At 49.5% G+C, this 19964-nt stretch overlaps 6 protein-coding genes across 6 annotated transcripts; 2 read left to right on the forward strand and 4 right to left on the reverse strand.

The window, feature by feature from the left end:
* Positions 1 to 2144: 2144 nt before the first annotated feature.
* TrAtP1_008424 (uncharacterized protein) lies at positions 2145 to 3376 on the forward strand (the record flags this gene model as incomplete). Its single annotated transcript, XM_014086749.2, has 2 exons — positions 2145 to 2968; positions 3025 to 3376. The coding sequence occupies exons 1-2, from the start codon at positions 2895 to 2897 to the stop codon at positions 3374 to 3376; spliced, it is 426 nt and encodes a 141-aa protein (XP_013942224.1). The 5' UTR covers positions 2145 to 2894.
* A 2662-nt stretch (positions 3377 to 6038) lies between these two features.
* TrAtP1_008425 (uncharacterized protein) lies at positions 6039 to 7106 on the reverse strand. Its single transcript, XM_014086750.2, has 2 exons — positions 6570 to 7106; positions 6039 to 6452 (listed from the first exon to the last, which is right to left on the reverse strand). The coding sequence occupies exons 1-2, from the start codon at positions 6699 to 6701 to the stop codon at positions 6192 to 6194; spliced, it is 393 nt and encodes a 130-aa protein (XP_013942225.1). The 5' UTR covers positions 6702 to 7106; the 3' UTR covers positions 6039 to 6191.
* Positions 7107 to 8687: 1581 nt separating this feature from the next.
* TrAtP1_008426 (uncharacterized protein) lies at positions 8688 to 11391 on the reverse strand (the record flags this gene model as incomplete). The annotated part of the gene is made up of 8 exons (XM_014086417.1): positions 8688 to 9425; positions 9595 to 9872; positions 9943 to 10016; positions 10115 to 10331; positions 10394 to 10428; positions 10486 to 10987; positions 11067 to 11146; positions 11249 to 11391. The coding sequence occupies 8 exons, from the start codon at positions 11389 to 11391 to the stop codon at positions 8688 to 8690; spliced, it is 2067 nt and encodes a 688-aa protein (XP_013941892.1).
* Positions 11392 to 11829: 438 nt separating this feature from the next.
* On the reverse strand, positions 11830 to 12456 carry TrAtP1_008427 (uncharacterized protein; the record flags this gene model as incomplete). The annotated part of the gene is made up of 1 exon (XM_066113902.1): positions 11830 to 12456. The coding sequence occupies one exon, from the start codon at positions 12454 to 12456 to the stop codon at positions 11830 to 11832; it is 627 nt and encodes a 208-aa protein (XP_065969991.1).
* Positions 12457 to 12481: 25 nt separating this feature from the next.
* On the reverse strand, positions 12482 to 14305 carry TrAtP1_008428 (uncharacterized protein; the record flags this gene model as incomplete). Its single annotated transcript, XM_014086751.2, has 5 exons — positions 12482 to 13336; positions 13392 to 13682; positions 13740 to 13866; positions 13941 to 14178; positions 14257 to 14305. The coding sequence occupies 5 exons, from the start codon at positions 14303 to 14305 to the stop codon at positions 12482 to 12484; spliced, it is 1560 nt and encodes a 519-aa protein (XP_013942226.2).
* Positions 14306 to 14474: 169 nt separating this feature from the next.
* On the forward strand, positions 14475 to 19354 carry TrAtP1_008429 (uncharacterized protein). The gene is made up of 2 exons (XM_014086752.2): positions 14475 to 16127; positions 16180 to 19354. Exons 1-2 carry the CDS (start codon positions 14756 to 14758, stop codon positions 17034 to 17036), a joined length of 2229 nt encoding a protein of 742 aa, XP_013942227.2. The 5' UTR covers positions 14475 to 14755; the 3' UTR covers positions 17037 to 19354.
* Positions 19355 to 19964: the final 610 nt, after the last annotated feature.

The following is a 19964-nucleotide window of genomic DNA, read 5'->3' on the forward strand; positions in this document are numbered from 1 at the left end:
CACACATGTACAGGTACTTTCACTCACTCAATTGGTCCGGATTCTGACTCGCATTTTACCTACCGACACTCAATGACTGTTAATTTTGCGGTAGCTAATACCAGGCAGTATCCGGTCTCTGCCTCCTGCGCACCCCTTACAGCAATTATTGGTACCTGAAACAGGCCGCACGCCAGTCTCCGCTCCAACCACGACTATTGTAACATGCAGTATTAGAAGTGGGCCACGAGCAGTTCTTCGTTGATTTCGCCTCTCAACTCACGAAAGGTCATACGGACCTGGAGTAACAGTTGGGGTAAAAGCAGGTAAGGATGGAGCATACAAATGTGTACTGGTGTCTATTCGGTACCTCCAGTCCGAGAGAGCAGCACTGACAGCTCCGATTGCCCACCTCCTTGATTACATCTATTCGGATTTGTAGCTTCACTTCCAATAGGATAAAATCACTGCCAGTTATCAGTTCATTGCCAGACCGGCTATGACGGACTTCGAAAAAGACTTGGCAGGCGGAAAAAGAAGCAGCTACTGCAAAAGTCCAGGGGGGGTTGGTGTAAATGGTCCCCACACACGGAGTTTCGATCTTGTTGGCATACCTGCTAGGAACCTGTGTACGTACCCGGCTATCAAACAGGTACCTAGTACGTAGGTAGGTACTAGGTAGCAGTTAGTTTCGTACTTGGGAAAATATACTCTAGAACCAACCGAAGTGAGTAGACAATAGGAGCCCAAAGCAGAACGAGCCTGAGAATAAAGAAATCCTGACTACCGCAGAGCGCCTTGCCATTTAAGCAGAAATAGCAATTTGACACTCTAGCCTTGTCTTCTGGGTTTTATTAAGCGGCCGGGGAAACAGGGTACTGCATCCGGTCGGCTGGATATGACCTGAACCGATGGGCGCAACAATATAGGTAGACATAAGGATGGGAATGATAGAAGCACCCCTAGGAGCCACACTCCCAGTTACCGAGATCAATAACGCTATTCCTATCCTACCATGAAATTGCAAATAAAGATCCATAAAGATCCATAACACTAGTCCTACCCTGATATGAACTTGCAAGTTGCGAGTTCATATCAGAATAAGCATAGTCTTATGGATCCAAGTGACCATGAGTGTCGCTCCCTGGGGTGCTTCTATCATTCTCATTTACGTGAAGCATTGGAGCTGCAGAGATTCAAGAGAGATTAGGTTCCTGGGTTGAATTCCGGTCTCAATATCTAGATCAAGTATTACCGGTTATACCCTGTGTTATGGAGCAGCGTCTCCTAAGCTCTTTGTATATGCATGTACCCAGATATATACAAAAGCAAGCATCGCCATATTGGGGTCAATGCTGCTGCTACCGGATGATACTTTACGATGTCTCGATAACAACAAATAACTCATAGACGTATTACCACGGCACTACCTCGTGTCTCTTACAAGGGGGGGGTTTCCTATAAGCTATTACCACTGCCCTTTGCAGGGTTTATCGTCCTTCAGCTTCTTATGCCGAATAGCACTCCTTTTCTTGGCTAGTTACAAGCCACTGCTTTCCTTGGCTATAGTGGTCTAGTGGATTGTAGGGCTGAGTGTGGAATGAAGCTGTATCAGGGCGCCACTGTGAGGCCACTCTCCTTGGCATTGTGCGAAACCGGCACCGTAATACCCATCCGTAATAAATGCTGCAAGACGCTGTTGGGAAAGCCTTTCTTTAACGTACTTCTCTCGTACTAGTCCATAGCAGGCAATACCTTTCAGATTCTCCCCCTTTACTGCGCTTTGCGGCCCCGTTTTACTCAGGCCTGCCAGAGGAACGACTCGTTTATATACTACTCCATCGTTTATAATTCGAACGGAGCATGATTCCGGACCAATCATTGGAAAATAAACACATGTATGTCAGCATTTCAGCCACATGGGAATGACACAGCGTGAGAGCTGCACGTGCATATAGTCTCATTTGTGCAGCAAATGAGTCACTACCTAGGCAATCCTACACTCAGAACCTCCCATCGCCCTTGCATGTACAAAGCGACAAGCGTCGAGACCAAAACATAGAGTGTGCCGAATCAAAAGAATTCATACTAAAACGGGTTTGTAGGTAAAAGAGCAAAGAAGCGGTGAATAACTGGTGTTTTTGATGTATGAAAAAACATGCTTGCTCTCTTTGATTGGCGGAAACGGCTGTGCCGATCAACACAGCAAATTAAAGCAGCGGCAAACGAGGCGACAAGAAGGCGTCCGACTGTCCTATGACGCCCGCACATCAACAGAATATTGGCATCTTGGGATTCACCCCGGTAACCTACGCCTCCAGTGTTGCCTTTTTCTACGGCTTAGCCTTAATATGAGCCCGCACGTAAGTCCGCTCTCCAGGCCGTCATGCGCGTAGCCAATACACTCTAGTTCTAGCACCGTATCAGACTATCAGACCCTCGTTCTCAATAGCCTCAAGAATAGCACAAGCTGTATAATTGATATGCAGGATCAAATTTGGCACAAGACGAAGATAGTAGCATCGTGGAAACGGACACTCGCGACAAGCTGGTTACGCGAGTGCCAATGATGCCGACCTAACTCGACCCCCCCATGCCGATGCACATTTCTCCTCTTCCTTTTTCTACCATGCTCTTCTGCGGAGCATAGCTCTGGGGCCCAGTTTGCAAACGTGCCCGGGGTTTATGTAGTCGCTATGCAAGTATGTGCAAGCGCGAGTGCGGTGGCTCAATCGTCGCGATGAATACAGATTCAGCTTTTCATTACATGTATATAAACTACCTCGAGCCCCATACCTTTAAACGTTGGACAGTCTCTAGAACTCAGTCTGCTACCGCGTTTATATCCTCGTCTATCCTAGTTTAACTTGGTCTAAAAAAAACGACATCAGTCAACAAGCTGTCCAGTTTTTATCATGTCTGAGCACATCGTCGATAGCCAAATGGAATACTTCCTGGCGATACTTCCATTGTTGGATAACATAAACTGGTTGGTGGAGCTGTTCTGTTTCGGTTGCTGGATATCATCTAATCTTCATGTTTTAGGTCCGTCCAACAGCTTGGACCGTCCTTCCAACAAATCGAGCAGCCGTTTCAGCACGTTCAACAGTCGATCCACCAGATCCAGCAATCTATTCAGGAACTACAACAGCCCTTCCAGAAGCTCCAACAGAACTTCCAGCATCTTGATGAGTCCATTCAGAAGCTCCAGCAGTGCTTCCATCAGTCTCAACAACCCTTTCATCAACTGGAACTGGAACAACAGCTCCAACGACTTCAACAAGTCGTCACCCGGCAGATCGAGCGAATAGATAAGGAACGGAGCCGCCGTGATAAACTCAAAGAGGGAGGATACAACAAGTCAGATACGGAAGACGTTGAAATGAGCGACATTTAGATTGGTTGGACGGCGTCGCTCCAGAAGCGGCTACTACGACGGTAACAATTTCACGATCAAACAATGCGATACTGGACTCAAGGATATTCTGTGTTTACAAGGCCAAAGTCTGGAAATCTTGGGTAAAAGGGTTATAGACTGGGAAAAAAAATATTAAAAGCGAGTTAAAAGGGCGAGAAAAAAAGCATGCCTTAGTTCTTGTTTCTTGTTACAATGTTTCAGCGCAGCACCTGTTTCTTTTAACACATACCACATAGACATCAGCATTGATCTTCTTAAAAAAAAAAAATAAGCCGAGCTCTACTCGCTTCAGTCTTATTACTTTTTATTAGGCATTTTAATTCCCATAACCCTCCGACACCCTCCGACACCCTTGTCTACTACGCGCACCTGTGTTACCCTCAAGATCAACACTACCCTTTCTTTACATTCCCAGTAGTTCCCTTCGTTTTCACCCTTACTGATAGAGACCTTGAGTATATGAGAATTCGAAGCTCAGAGGGCACGCTCAACGCAGTATTTGGCAAGCGGGAATAGAGACACCTACCAGACTGTCAAGTTGCCTCGGCTTCCGTCAAGGGGTGAATCCCTCCGTCAGGGTGCTTTTGTCTCTTGCTTGAATACGCACGCCTCAAAGCCTACATGTGGTCTAAAGCGCTGCTTTCACCACTCATAATGCCGCGCATAGCGTATCGAATGCGCATATTTCGCGCCTCTACGACATCCACGCAGGTGAATGCACGTACTCGGCATCCGGCGTACGCCCCTCTACCCACGATTTCCTTCATACTTCCGACATCTTCACCCCTCCCGCTCGTCTCGTGTACAGGGTACATGTATATGGATTGCCACCCCTACTCCTTTCGATATGCTTGCATGTCCTCTATACGAAGTAGCTATGGAGGTCTTTGGTTTCTGGCAGCTTATTGGAGCGGCGGCGTTCATCCGACATGTGGAAAAAGAAAAGAAAAGAGCAGATTTTTCTCTAATTAGTGGTAGCCCCGTAATCTCGCCCCCTTTCCCTTTTCTTTGCTTTTTTTTTTTTTTTTTTAAACACGGAACACGAACGCGTTGTGCATTGGCATGGCTACTTGAGCAAACCCTTGTTACTGACACTGCCGTTCCGCTTCCTCTCATTTCTTTTCTCATTTTTGTTTTCCTCCATGTCTGATTACCGAGAAAAAAAGCTGGGAAAAAACAGCAGAGTGGTAGCACAGGATTGGCAGGGGGGATGCTACAGGGGCTCAACAATTCTCTGAGTATCTAGTATGAGATTCATGCAATCACGTGGCGGTAAGAAGAGAGTGAAGAAAAAAGCTCTTTCATACTGTTTTGTCAATCATAAGTCTGGCAAGTCTGACAGCTCCCCCAACTTGGCTCGATCAACCGCTACACAAGACATCGTGAGCCATGACAACGTAGCAACGAGGGCTCAGTCTTTATCATAACTACGTGTAGCTTTACAAATCTCTAAGACACTCGATACATAAAAGCTCAGCACGCTTCCCACGACGAGCCAGACCAACAGCTCGAGAACGAATCCATATCTTTCTATCGACAAGACAGTTGTCTCTCCTTGACATCTATTGCTACTATTTTTCTCTCCTCTACTAACATTAAACATGCAGCACAAGTATCTTTCATGTATTCGCCTATGCTCCATGCCCTGCTTGATCTCTGCTTACACTGTGAATAGTATGAATAAGACAGCCATTTAGCCGAATCTTCACGCAAAGTCATACAAAGCTCCGTGCAGACAATGCGTACAAAGGCGAATAAAATGTTCTTCAAATATAAGAAGGTGCTTAATAATGCCCTATCAAACGCTACTACCATTCCCACATGGAAAAAGACAACAATATTGGTTGTGTAATAATGACAGAGAACTAAGAGAATTTGTTTCTCATAGAGATACAACAATGTACTCAGATAGTTGGCACAAGGTATCCCGTAAAGGAGCTATCCATTCTTTCCATCTAGGTGCCTACCAACTCAAGCTTCGTGGCCCCCACAGCACTATCTACGATCTAGAGATGGAATCTGCATCGATCCTCCCGTAGTCAATGCGGGGATGCCAGGCGGCCCTGTAAGTCTCCCTGTCGTAGAGTTTTATCAGCAGATCTGACATATCGCTGCAAACAGGGGAGCCCTTATTTGTTTCAATTCAAGCTGTGAATGTGCATCACAGATAAACTGATTAGCTAGATTTCCATGATAATATACATGTATTCGGCACCATCCAAGCCCTCCACCCTGGCACTGTATGCAAGAGAAGCACACCGCAATCTGGGACAACAAGACCAGTTCCAATTTATTATAGACTTTCTTAAAAATCTACTAGTTCTTATAATTATTTCTTATAATATATGCTATTACGTAGGCATATTAAAAGGGAAGTCTTTTTTTCCCCTTTCCTTAGGTATAGATCTAAAGCCTACCTACTAGGTAGGTATATACTGCGACTACTGCGACTACTGCTACTACTGCTACTACTGCTACTACTGCTACTACTGCTACTACTGCTACTACTGCTACTACTGCTACTACTGCTACTACTGCTACTACTGCTACTACTGCTACTACTGCTACTACTGCTACTACTGCTACTATTGCTACTACTGCTTCTCATATAGACCTATCATACTGATTCATGGACATTTTTGCCTCAATACTTTCAGAATATAGCAGCTGAATCACAAGAGTAAGTTTGCAACTGCCGAAAGTTAGCAGGTCTCCAAGGTATTTGTACATTGTGTTATAACGCCTTCTAGTAAAATACATGTCCCATATATAAAATTTACCTTGATGGCATCGATCAAGACCCGCGTATCTCCGAATTCATGGTAGGGGCGTATCCAAACTGCTCAAGGTCCTTCTCAGTACTGTCATCATTATCGTCTACTTCTTCTCCATCAGGGGGATGCGAAAAGCAGCATTTTCCCTTCATCCGTGATAGGAAATCATCTATCTGAGCCTTGCGTTCATCAACAGATTGAACATCAAGAACTGTGCGGAAGATGCATTGATTTCCAACTCGTCTAGTGCCGCAGTGTTGGCATGGCCAGTGCCGGAGACACTATAAAGCATGTTAGACAACAGACGACGGCAAATCTTTGATGATTGAGAGCGAGGGTAGGTAGAATCATTGACAAACAGTATTATTAGATAGGACACGGCATTAAAATTCACGCACCTTTTGTTTCCGGCGTTTACACTCCGTACAGGCGGAGCGAATGAAGGTTTGGGTCTCGCTCTGAAAGTCCCCAGCCATCAAGGCATTCTGTGCTTGGATGCACGGAGCTGTCTCTGCAACCGCATCCGGCATGTCGACGAAGAATTTTTTCCAATAAGAAGGAAAATATTCTTACATAAAGAAAGCAAAAAGGGGGGAGATACGGCCAACAACTGAACGGCAGCGGGCGGAGGGCAGCTCTAAAGCTGGTGCCAACACACGGGCGTCTCGGTAGTTGAACCGAAAGCCTGTTGGCCGGTGGAGCTGGTGGATGGTCGGTGGCAACGCTCAGCGGGGGGATTTGTCTTAGTGCAGGGACTAGCAGTAGATAGTATGGCAACGTATGGCAATACCGAGTGTATTCCGGGGGGAGTGAGATGAGATGAGATCAAACGAGATGAGGCGAAGTGGAGTGTGGTTGTGATTCTGCATCTTGTGGCCGGGCAACTCGCTCAATATATATACTGATACAGGTATCCAAAGAGCCCGGGCTCGATCTCAGCCTTGGTGAGGGAAATAAGACGCAGGAAAGTCAACAATCTACCCCCCTACCAGCAGAGATAAACAGCAGCAGCAGACAACTCGGAGGGTCTCATAATACGGTGATTGCTCAACTCCTCTATCGCACCGTTTCCAGTCCCGCAGCGGGCCCCTTCGTCCAGCCCATGTCCTTCGGTGACTGTCCAGGCCGGTGGCAACTCTGGTTCGATGCTCCCCTCTTACAGCGCAGTTGTCCTTGAAAACTATTGTTTTCGCCATGACGGCCCCCCAATATGGATGCACGTCTACAGCTCCCATCCCTGTTGCCAGTAGCAGAAGCAGTCGTGGCTCGACTCGAGCGCAGTCCAGACGCATCAGACTCCGCTGCAAGATGCAAGACGGTTGAAGCTAGAGAGACCCCCTGTCCGCAACAGCCAATGGCGCACACGGATGCAGTCCATCTATTGTTGGCATGGGAGGGGCCTCGCCGTTATTTTTCTCTTTGATCCTCCGAGATCATCTCCTGTGTGAGGGGCAGCTAGAATTGGGTCTTTGTCTCTTGTGGAGTTGCGCACTTGCTAGCGCACAAGATCCTGGCCAGCCTCACTTACAGCGTCGTATTTGCTCCATGCACTTGCAGGACCGTTAGAACTTGGTCCAGCCCATGCTACTCTCGCTAGTCGGGCATATGCACATGTAGCCAGCCCATTATGCAAAACAGGACGTCGGATACTGTGAGTGAAAGGTGCTCGATGGGAGACAGAGGCATGGCCACATGCATGTAGACCTCATGGTCAATATAATGACATGGTACCAACCTATAACAGAAAGCACCACTACATGTACCGACTTGGGCGGCCTACAGAGTAGTACGACAAGATCTCGGAGGATTCAACACCGTGCCAGAGTCTAGAATAATGCAACCCCTGATCTTGCTTTTTGCTCGCTCACTTTCCGAAGTGCGTGCCAGGCTATCGGTGCAGTGGGGATGGAGCAGACGCATGTCTCGCCCAGCAGAGGACGGGACTCGTACTGCTGCTACTGCTGCTACTGCTGCTGCTACTGCTACTTGTATCATGGCTCAGATGATTCCTCCCGGCTTCAAACCACATGCATGTACTTGTGTGCACCAATCAAACAACGCTTATATAGCCCAAACGGGAAACAGAAAGCACCCATTACTGCTCCACGTACAAAGTGCTCGCAAAGCAAACGAGAAAACAACCATGCCACGCACAAACATTGATTTACTCATTCAGCCCAACGGCTGCCTAAGATTACCTACCCGCCTGCATACCTCTACAGCTTCTCCTCGTTCTGGACAAAGCCCCCCGTGTGCTCCAGGCCTTCAGCCGCACGTTTGCTGCCTTCACATGACGTTGCCTTCGTCTCGGCTCTCAGTTACAAATCGGGCAAAGCGTACGCCGATGGCCCTAGAACGCTAAACCCAGTGCCATTATAGCGCTCTTAGCCCCCGTAAAAAAGGCAATCCAGCGCCAGAAATCGGTCAGAAATCCCATTGTTGATCTCGGACTCGCAATTTAGCATTGGCCTCAGCTCCATCCATTCTCCACCACCGACTTCAATCTCCCCTCCAACTCAGACCGACCTCAGCAATCCTCCAAACCACGCCTGCAGCTGCTTCCAGCCCTCTTCTCCCTGCAGCGCCGTCACAAGCCCGATGTAGCCGTCGGGACGCACCGCAACAACGGCGCCGCGGGCCGGATCAATGCCAAACTGCTCGTACGCCCTGCCGTGGCCCTCGTGATGCGTCTGGCCGTCGACAAACACCTTGCCATAGTCCCAGCCGAGCTTCTTGTCAAAGGGATGGTAGACCTGGTGCAAGTCCTGCAGTAGCTCAATCTTCTCTCGCGGCGCCGCGTGCACCAGCAGCACGTCCACAATGGACGGGTCCTGATCCGTCATCCACTGCGACGAGCCTGATCCTCCCCGCGGGTCTGGACCGGGGGCGAGGCTGATGCGCGGCGACTTTGCTGGCGACAGCAGATTGGCCTGCAGCCAGGCGCCGAGCTCGTTGACCGTGGCCAGCTGCGTGGCCTGGGAGATGTCGCCGCCAAAGACGACGATGCGGAAGCGTCCATCCGACGGCATCTGCAGCTGGAGCTCCCACGGCCGAGCGTCGGACTGGGCCATGACCTTTTGCGATGCAAACCGTGTGCCCGGCTTGCAGTTTGTGGCCAGCCCGCCTGTGCTTGCCGCCGAGCTCTGGGGCGCTGTCTCAGCCTGAAGGCCTCCTCCCAAGTCTCCTCCAGTGTCGCCGTCTTCCCTGCATACGAGGAGACTGGGTTGGTAGCGGATACCCACGCCCGTGATAAACTATGGTCCAGATTAGCAAGAGGAGGAAAACAAGGCTTGCAGCCAGTAGCAGCCTGCTTCTATTGCCCAAATCTGGACAACACCATCCAGCTGGACAGCCCATTCGCCACGACTCAGGACCGGGGAGATTCCAACCAGTATCCGCCAGGCAAAGAAAGGCTCCGCTTACCAATTGTGCTTCCCGGAACGCCTCTTGGAATTCGCTCATGGATGACCCCTCGCTAGAGTCATCTGTGACAGGCCGTCCCGAGAAGAGTCTAGAAAACTTGTGATCAAACGCAATGAGCTGCCTGGCAATCTGCCTCCGCTCCAACTCGTATGTGTCTAGGACTTCCGGCCGCAGCAATTTCTTGCAGACGAGGCCCAGCTTCCATCCAAGATTGTACGTGTCTCCCATCGAGACGTTCATACCCTGGCCGGCCTTGGGGGAGTGCGTGTGCACCGCATCTGGGTCGTGTGTGTTAGCAAACCTGATGGCTCCGCCCTCTCTCACGCAATAGGAGGTCGCTCTGCTCACCTCCTGCAAGGAAAACTCGATTGTGTTTGCTGAAACGGTCGCCCACTCGCTGCCCGATTTGATATGCGGTCCACCTGGCAATGTTTCATTTAGCATGCAGCACTTCGTGTATCTGCCTGATAGGCTCCTCTAGTCGGCGTAATCAAACGCCGTTCGGACAGGCGAGACTTACCAGTCAATGTAATGGTAGTCAAGGGTATATGGACTCAGGATCTTTCTCGCCGTTTGCAAGATTAGCTCGGGCGTGATTTGTGATCTATCGACTCGACCAGTGCCTGTGGATACTTCCTTGAGCTGCGTGTACACTCGAACAAGCTTGTTTTCTCTCGGAATGATCATGATCGCTCCGAACTCGGCACTATGGATCATGCATCTGCTTCTGATGTCCGCTGCCGTCTCCTGTTAGTCTCTCTCTTAATGGGCCACAGCCAGCTCCAGAGAAAGCTCTTACGAAAATCTGTGATGGGGACGATGTCCAACACTCCCCTTTTGGCAAGTTGTTAGCGTTGCTATTGTTGTACGCCTTGGACCAAAGGAACTCACCAGATAGCGTCTGTTGATTCGCCCTTCATCTCAAATCCTTCGCCCAGTGTCTTTCTTACCCATGAATGCGCTCCATCACATCCCACCACGTATTTGGCCCGCACCTTTTCCTCTCTGACGCCCTGTGTAGTGGCAATAAGCTTATCCGTGTCATCCTCGGCAAGGTTGCTTCTGTACAGCCCATCTTGCAAATTGCTTAGCCTCTGCGTTGGAGTAGCTTCTTCCTCGGTTAGATGCCGCAGCGTAACCTCCACGGGGTAAGCGTCTTCATCATTCACACAGCTTTCGTCAATGCTCAATGCTACCGGCATAACACTCCGCTCAATCTCAACAAGTGGGTGTTTCGGGGAGGTAGATGCTCGGATCGTGTCGATGAGGAAGCTTTCGACCCTGCCTTGCTGCAGCACAGACTCGGTGAATCGTGAGAGATTCGGCTGCGTGTTGGGGCCGCGGTGGTGGCGTCGAATTTTGCCATCCTCGCCTGGGTTCCAAAAACTGACCTCTGTAATTCGTCAAGTTGAATTAGCTTACATGCATCCACCACCAGTGAATGGGCAGTATGGATAATGCGTATCTCTCACCTAGCATGTGATTCGACTCTTGCCATACTTTCTGGCCAATTCCGAAGCTGTCAAAAATCTCTAGGGTACGACACTGAAAGCTGTGATGTTTGCGTGCATTAGTTCCTAGTACAAGCAGTTGTTCTACCCCTCCATCTTCATTCACTCTTGCATGAGAGGAGAAAGAGAAATGACTTATTTACCCATCAGCTTGGCCAGAGACAATCTTGCCCGTTCGTTTGTCCACTACTCTCGTCTTGATGCCCAGCTTGGCCATCCAAAGAGAGAGCATGAGACCGGCTGGACCAGCGCCGACAATGAGTACATCGACCTTGGATGCTTCCATGTTGGCAGTGCGCGATGTAGACGCCTTGTAGTTTGACTAGGAAAAAAAAAGAATCGGCGGTAATAAAGTCAAGAGGTTTATTTGTTACAATTGCTCTGTCGTTGTGTATATTCGCATTCTACGTCCTCATATTCATTTCTTAAACGACCAGCGCTGGTGGTATATATATCAAGGCTCTTGTGTTGCGTTTACGAAGCCATGACAAACCTTTGAAGTTCAAAGCTTTCCCCACGTTCGGCCTAAGTAATCATGGGTCATTTCTGACCAACGTTCTGTCTTACAACAAGGACGCGACTCGTACCTTGTGCGCTCTAGACACTGTATCCAAAGCTCATTGGTCAATCCCCCGCAGCACCCGCAATTTTTTCCCCTTTCTCCCTTGATGCCAATACTTGGCTCATGAGAAATGTTCTTGCCCGACTCATTCGCCCCCTATGCTCAGTCACCACCGGTATTGCGGCCCAGGTCTCTCCGCACTCTCCACACACGCGACCCGACTGGCCGCTTCTGATTTCCCCGTAGAACCTCTACCCACGGCAGGGCGGTTGAAGTGCCGGCATTTTGACCCAGCGGCATATCAGCCATTGTGGCGTCCTCTCCATCGTCATCACCAACGTCATCTTCGTCCTCGTCCTCGCTTGTGTCTTCGTTTGTAATCTCGAGGGGCTTGTCAGTATTGGTGTCGTCTTGCCGCGTGCGCTCGTAGGAGTCCTCTGTGTAAGCCCAGGTAGGCGCATCGAATTTCCCGTGAACCAGCACGATTTGTCGGCCCTGCAGTCGTATCTGCTCTATTCTCTGGGGTGGGATGGGAGTGAGGATATGGAGCGTTTTGGTGGCGACGTCGATGCCTCGGACGAGAACGAGGCCGACGGTTTGAGAGAAGCGAGGATTGAGCGTGCTGTCGTTTGTGTTTGAGATGTATGGTAGCCCTTCAGCCGTGTTTGAGATGACGGTATTTATAGCAGAGTAGCCATCTACATCCATGCCATCCGTTGGTGACTGCGCTGTTTCGGCGAGGTTGCGGAATGCTTTAGGGTCTTCAATGTCAACAGCTGCAAGGATCATGCCATTGATGGCTTCCGAAAGCAGCTCAGACGGAGCCTGGTAGTCGTATAGTAAAATGCCAAAAACTCCTCGCTCCGGGCCCGAGTACCGGACTTGCCAAGGGGGGAATAGACGTCAATGGCGAAGAATTCCAGCTTGACCGTTGCCCAGAACTCGGGCTGCCCTGGCCTTGCAAGTGGAAATATGACATGGCTTGCATGGCTCGTAGGTGAGCGGCGGTTCGAGAAGCAAATTCAGATGGCTGTGAGGGAAGTGTAGTAAAGGTCTTCTTTGTTGCACCGCGCAGAACTTCGACAACGTCCGCAGGGCCATCTTCAGACATGTAGACGACCTCGGGCGGGTTGACTCGAGTGATGATTTCAACCAGCAAGTCTTGGCCAGTGCCCAGAATCCAGCCCGGGGTGTTGATGAGAAGATGGCAATTACGGAGTTGTCTTCGGTAGCTGTCAAGAAGGTCCAGCACGCATTCTAGGTAGTGCTCCGGAGCTGCGGCTGGTGTTATGGACGCCAAAGCATGGCATCGAATGACTTTGTACGAGTCATCTTCGAGATCTGGATGTGTAAAGGCAGCACTCAAGTTGGGCCGGATCACTTGAACTAAAGATATTGTCCCGCAAGGCGCATATTCAGGTTGCCCAGGATCCAGATCCAGAACAGCGACACCCGTTCGTGCAGCCGTGGATGTATCGCTCGTCAAGATGCGATTTACAAGCATCTTGGAGAAGGTTGATTTTCCAGCAGATTTAGGACCACATACGAGGGTCGTGAAAGGACCGCCTTTGGCTACTGACACGAGGTCGGCTAGCTTTTTGTTCCATGCTGGAGGGGATGAGAGCTCTTGTATGATACATTTCTTAGGAGCATCATCGGAGCTGCATACCTGTAAAGAGTTAGCATCCAAGTATATAGATGAGCATGCGAGGTTCTTAACATACAATCTGGAACGTGCGCCCCCTTCCCGGGCTTGTTTCTGTAGATCCATCCTTTGATTCGCTCCATATGCCTTTGAATAGGGGGGATAAACGGCTCAGTCGCCGTAGAGAGTCGGCATTTGGGTCATTGTGAAGCTCGAGGCTGACCTTTTCCGAGGTTCTGAGAACGGGAATTGCGTGACAATGAGGTGCGTGGATCCAGTGTATGGGGTCTGATGGCCGGAGAGTCGCTCCAAAAACAGTCACCTCACCAGCTATGACCTTAATTCCAAAGCTTCCAATGACAATAAATCTCTAGATGCAACTTCTTAGTCGCTATTTGAGTATGAAACTGAATGAGTTCAAACATACCTCGCTGTCTCTTAGTTTCAACGCAATAGTGCCCTGTGGTGTCACACGGCAATTATTCTTACTTAGTAAGAAGGATGAGAATGTAGTTCGAGAAATTGTCGCAGTCGTCTCTTGTATAGATGAATCCCTTTTGCATTAAAACTCGTTAATTAGTTCGCGGATATGTCATTAGAAGGGCGATTTGAATAACAATCGACCTACCCGAGCTTACTGCCCTGTGCCGTAGCCCTCGGCTCGCCACGGGTACCTTTTGGCCCGTTTCTTTTGGGCGGCGGCTTTGGCGGCTCACTTTGGCTCTTCAATTTTTGCAAGACGTTGAAGGAATTCGTCCTGGCCGATGCTCGTTCTTCAGGCTCAGGAGAGGAGCTGGGCTCTTTGACGGGTGTGCTGGCAACCAAACGACGACGAGCTGCAAGTGCGCTTATGGCGCTTACTGCTGCTATAAACTAATCTTAGTAGGCGAGGCTACTTATAACAGTCTGAAAATGCCTCTCACGACGATATTCGGCAGACTTACATGAAGGAGCAGTTGGAGTATCGACTTTACGACGCTTGTTTGAAGACATGCTGAGGTGGCCTCAGAAAGGGGCAACTGAGAATGGATTGAATCAAACGAGACTCGTTAGTGAGGCAAAAATAAGCATACGTGCACCGTGTGAACGAGTCTCAATTAAAAAATGTAGATTTGTGAGATTAATTTGGCCAGTAGCATGATAAAGATTAGATTCCAGTGTAAGCCATGGATCCTTGTGATAGGCACCCCGAAGCTGCTGAAATTGGGCTTATCGATAAGATCTCTAGCGCACTAAAATGCCAAAACTTTTCCGAGCTCCAAACACGTCCCGCCATCAGCGCGCACCTAAGAGCAAACTTTCCCCGATTCGGTCGCGTCAGGTGGGGCTTATCTAGAGCATCTCAAAATTTATCTGAGCCTCGCAGAAAAAAAGTTCAGCAAACCCTCGAACTTCTCCCATTGAGCATCCTGCCAGGCGCATTGCACTACAAATTCAACCAAAATGGCGCCCAAAGAGCCCTTCAAGGTTCATTCCTTGGCCAAGCATGTCGAGGACACCAACAAGGGCCTCAGCGCCTCTGCCCAGTACAACCGGCGGCCTGGTTCCAAAGCGGCTGCTGTGCCTGTCAAGAAGGAGCCTGGCCTTGCCAATGCCAGCCTTTTCGGAAACAATGACGACAGCGACGAGTCTAGCGACAGCAGCGATAGTGACAGCGATGAAGACAACAGCACGAATTTCATAAAGAAGATTGGCGCCAATGGCACGAAGCCTTCCGCAACTCCCACTCCCAAGCGGCGCAGCAGGGACGAAGAAATCGCCGATAGCGACGTCGAGCGCACTGCTTCTGCCAAGAAAGCCGCTGCCGCCAAGAAAGAAAAGCTCCTGAAGAAGGAAGAGTCCTCGTCTGAATCCTCGAGCGACTCGTCCAGCGAATCAGAGTCAGAAGAAAGTGAGCCGAAAGCGAAGACAAACGGAGTCAGTGCAAAGCCAGCTGCCGCCGCCCAGGATTCGTCCAGCAGCAGCTCTGAAGAGGAGAGCGAAGACGACTCTAGTGATGATGATGAGACATCTAAAGCTGTCGCCAAGATGCTCACCATACCTGCTGCTCTGAAGGGTGCCAAGGCCGCCGCCAAAGCAAATACCAAGAACGTCGCCAAAGAAAGCACCAAGGCCACCGCCAAAGAGAGTACCAAGCCTGTCACCAAGCAAGACGAGTCAAGCAGCTCTAGCGAAGAGGAGAGCAGTGAAGAGAGCAGCGAAGAGGAATCAAGCGACAACGAAGAGGAATCTACAAAGCCCGAAGTCACAAAACCCGTAGCCGCAACACCCAAAGCTGCAAAGCCCGTAGCCGCGACGCCTAAAACCCTAAAGCCTGTACCTGCAACACCCAAGGCTACAGATCCCGAAGCTATAAGGAAAGCATTAAAAGATTCGTCAATGGACACTGAATCCGAATCCGAATCCGAATCTGAAGCTGAGGCTGAGGCTTCTGAAGCAGAAGAGAGTGACGATCAGGTTGATGAATCTATGCAAATTTCTGACCGCGAGATGGACAAGCAACTTGGAGTTCCGAAATTCATCACTCCCGACTTTACCCTTCGCAAGGGAGATGACGGAGCCAATGGACAAGATGTAGCTCGAATCTGCAACGAAGCAAACTTGCAAGGCAAGCAAGTCTGGTACTTTACAGTTCCTTCCAATGTCCCCATCTCTGTCATCCAAAATATGGAGATCCCTATGGACCGATCGCAGTTCGGTGGCCCTGTCTTTTCTCATGATGGCCAAGACTATGGCGCCACCTTTGACGCGATAACGCCTAGAAGCTCGATTCAGATCTTGATTCCTTCTTCCGGCGATTCCAATTACCGTTCGGGTTAGTAGCTACTTTTAACTAGGTTACCCATCAGTTGCTAACTCATTTCTAGCTGGCCAACAGATTGATCAGACTATGCATGTTAAGAGAATTACAAGCCTTGGTGGTGCTGGCGCGTCTACTACTGGCCCTGCGCCTCGTCGTGCGCCTAGACCTCAGCCAAAGGGCCTCAGGGCCAGGTACCAGCCCTTTGGCGTGAACACTCCGATGGGCAATATTGGAGCAGATACGCCTGAGGATGAAGATGTCGAGATGGAGGAGGCACCCCAGACGGTGGCGACTCCAAAAGCAGCCAAGAAGTCAAAGAGCAAAGATACGAAGAAGGGCACCGATGAAGCCGCCAAAGCCGACCGCAAAGGCAAGAGAAAGCACAATGTTTCAGAAGATGATGCCTCGGCCGCTGCACAGCAGCTAGCAGAGGAGAATAAGTCTGCAGAGACAAAACCCAAGAAACAGAAGGTGGCTCGGGCCTCTAGTCCTGATCTTGGAACAGAACTGCCCACGCTCAGCAAGAAACAGACACCAATTGTACCACCAGCTATCCCCTCATCAGCATTCTCATCATCAGCTACCACTATTGCCACTCCTTCAAAACCAGCAGCTGCCACTCCTAGCGCAGTGAAGAAGTCTTCCAAGAAGGCGAAGCCTGAGACTCCTGTCCCTGCGCCGCGGCAAACGGCTGTTCCACTTCCCAACATCCCGCTTACTTCCCGACCCAAGGAATCTCCAGTTCCCCTCCCGCCGTCCTCTAGCCTCGCAGCTTCAACGCCTCTGAAGTCAAAAAGCAAGAAGAGCAAGAAGAGCAAGGACGAGGTAACCGCCACCGGGTCTTCACAACAGAGCCCCCCACCAAGTGCTCAGGGTGGCGATAAGAAAAAGTCTGGCCGCAAAGCCGGCAATATGGGCTAGAGCCCCAGATCGTTCAGGTGGCTTTGAGACGCAGCTAGCTATGGCCTGCGTCTCAAAAGATGTACGGCTATGGTAATCACATTCATAGCGGTACCTAAACGAGCATGGGATGGAATCGATGTATTTCAACTTGACACAGGAACTATGCGGTTCATGAAGCATTGCTTGCAGGTGGATGATTTCTACCAGCTCTGGATTGCATGGAATCAGAGCTTTGTCATGATTAGGGGATATTGGCGTTCAGGGGAAAGCTGTTTGCTTTGCTATCAAAAATAAAAAGGAGAGAGAGGATGGGGATGCGCGGTTGTAGATAGAGGACGAGGCCTGGATATTGGAGAGAAGGATATTTAGGGAGCTTGTGCTGAGAAGTTACTCATAGTACCTTTCACATATTAATACTACTATCTAGTACTACTACTGCTGCTACTACTACTGCTACTTTTACATGTGGACTGGCTGCCTTGTTGAGCAACAGCTGGGGTGTTTGACAATGAAATTGAGGTGGTGGATAACTTCTCCTTATAAACATGGCAGAAGGCAATGCGGTGCATTTGTCATGTATCTCGCGAACATAATACTGATGCAACTAGACTATTCCTTGGAACGACTGGGCTTTCAAGAGGATGGCGGTCCTTTAACTAGCCACGCATAGGGTAAGGATTCGTCTTACACACGTATCAATCTAATTTATTGGAATTGAACATGTTGTACCAACTCCAAACAAGTGTTGTATGAAGCAGTAGCACATATCAGTTCGAAGAGCACGTGGACAAATTGCCTGTTACACACTCATATCTCACAACAGTATCACGACAGAATACTCATGATTGTTATGCAGAAGCCGGAGCTATCTGTCCTACGTTTACTACCTACTACCGGGTACTATTTTTCACCACCGCTCTTCTATACGTGATATATCCATCGCCCCCTGGCTCGCAAAAGACCCTGGGCGAGCCCCCCCTCTTCGACCTGGATGTTGGGAGGCTGAGATGGACAAGATCGGTCAACCGATTCGCGGAGTGGATACAGACGCGGACTTTGACACGTGCTGACCACTCGATCGGATAACCCATCGGTGAGAGGCTTCTAGGAAAAAAGGAAAAGCGGGTGAGGCTTAGACAAGGCGGTGATGTGTCCGGTGGATGAGGAAAAAGGGGAGAGCTGTACGTGCATGCATGCATGCAGATAGATGCCTACCGTTCGTCCCGTATATGCGAGGTACGGCGCGGCCCTTTTAGGGAGGCTTACGGAGTGGCTAAAGTATGGATATTACAACGGGAATGAAGAAGAGGTGGTGGCCCGGTCCGGTTGATGCTTTCGGACTCACAAATGAGGCTTTGTTTTGTTTGTTGTACAAGGGGAAAAAACAAGGCCCCGGGAAGGTCAAGATGCCTGCATATACGTGGACGAAGGGTACTGGAGCCGCGGCATTTCGATGCAGGGGCAGCCAACTGGACTTTGGTACGCAGAAAGAAGATTGACTGGGCAGAGTGCGGTATAGATAGCTGTTATATCCATTGACGGCATAGTATACGTGGTATAAGCTATAGTAGCTGCTATCCTGCGATTCCTACCGGATGCTGCTGCCGTAGAGGTTCTAGATCTACAGTGTGTACGCGTTAAACGTGGCTGGTTGATCCTCTTGGTTTTGGGCTGTGCTGGCGGCTGCTCGTTGGGCTGATTTCTGTTTCTTGCGTGTACCACTTTTGAGACTTTTTATGTCTCCAATGTGCCAGTCTGTACCTATACTTGGATGAGTCCTCGTCATCTGAACGGAGCTTTTTACGTGGCTCATTTCGTGGAGGTGAGACAAAAGAGCTACATGCAATTTTAAGCTGGTTGGTCGTGGGGGGGTGTGCGATATGCAAGGTGTTGGGCTGAGGCGCTTCCCGTAGAGGGAGAGTTCTAGTCATTTTAACGACCAGGGAAGCGGGCGGTTCTATTAATTACTCTGTATCTTATTAGGCGTTATACTCTGTGATGCTATTTTGTGGCAATAGTCTCGATTGAGATGGGGTTGCGAGGTTCGAATAAGGAAACATCTTACGAGGCCATCAGCATTTAGGGTCTCGTGAAACTGGCCCAGCAAATAGTACCCAGAAACGCAATTAACCAAAGCGCTGCTCTATACTGAAAGCAGACACGGCAACAAGGTAAGGGGGGGGGCCAGGCTTTGAGCAAGGATCGTGGCTTTTGGCGCGGCGATGGGGGTTTTGAGATCGCGGCGCATGCAAGTACGTACTTGTGGTATTTTTTGTTGGTTAGTATCATTTCTTTGCTTGTTCCCTTGCCAAGAAATTAAGGAAGTGAACCCTTTCATTAGAATGGCGCTACACTCCAACAAATTACACGTGTAAGCCGAGTACAGGCCTGGGGGAATACAAAGCGCATGGATCGTGGTGTGATTCGTGTGGCGATTCTCCTTGCATGTACATGCAGCAAGCAGCGGCAACGGCACAGAAAATACCTAGAGCCTCTTTTTCTTCTTCTTCTTATCCTCCAGAGGGACAATTTCGGCTTATGGGTCTGGACCGAACCATTGAATTGCTGCCATCGCAAAACTTCAAGCGTTGACCGACCGATCAAGATGGATTTTCTCTCTCTTTAGTTCAAGGACGAAGCGAGCCATCGTCTCCATCGGAGACTTTAGACTGGCCCGCTTCGCTTCCCTCCTCTCTTTTTTTTTCTTTCTTGACTAAAATGGCTCCTAGCCTATCGGAGCGGGCGGATCTGGCCATTTCTAGCTATTGGCAGGTGGTGTGATGTGATCGGACATGGGGTCAAAAGAAATTTACCAATCTCCCTGCTTAAAATCCAACACGGAAAAAGCAGAAACTGGTGCTCACGATGCTTGAAATCGTCGACACTTGAATGTGTAGAAAAATAGTGTTGCAGCATACAAGGCTAAGCCATAGCTCAAAATAAGCT

Source organism: Trichoderma atroviride, chromosome 4, assembly GCF_020647795.1.
Source record: "Trichoderma atroviride chromosome 4, complete sequence".
Classification (NCBI taxonomy): Eukaryota; Fungi; Ascomycota; class Sordariomycetes; order Hypocreales; family Hypocreaceae; genus Trichoderma; species Trichoderma atroviride.

What these genes read in the sequence shown, in the direction of transcription:
- TrAtP1_008425 (XM_014086750.2), bottom strand. Translation starts at nt 6,701, where the DNA reads ATGCCGGATGCGGTTGCAGAGACAGCTCCGTGCATCCAAGCACAGAAT. An exon ending in GTAAACGCCGGAAACAAAAG is followed by an intron (nt 6,453 to 6,569) that starts GTGCGTGAATTT and finishes CATGCTTTATAG; the next exon opens with TGTCTCCGGCACTGGCCATG.
- TrAtP1_008429 (XM_014086752.2), top strand. Translation starts at nt 14,756, where the DNA reads ATGGCGCCCAAAGAGCCCTTCAAGGTTCATTCCTTGGCCAAGCATGTC. An exon ending in CGATTCCAATTACCGTTCGG is followed by an intron (nt 16,128 to 16,179) that starts GTTAGTAGCTAC and finishes ACTCATTTCTAG; the next exon opens with CTGGCCAACAGATTGATCAG.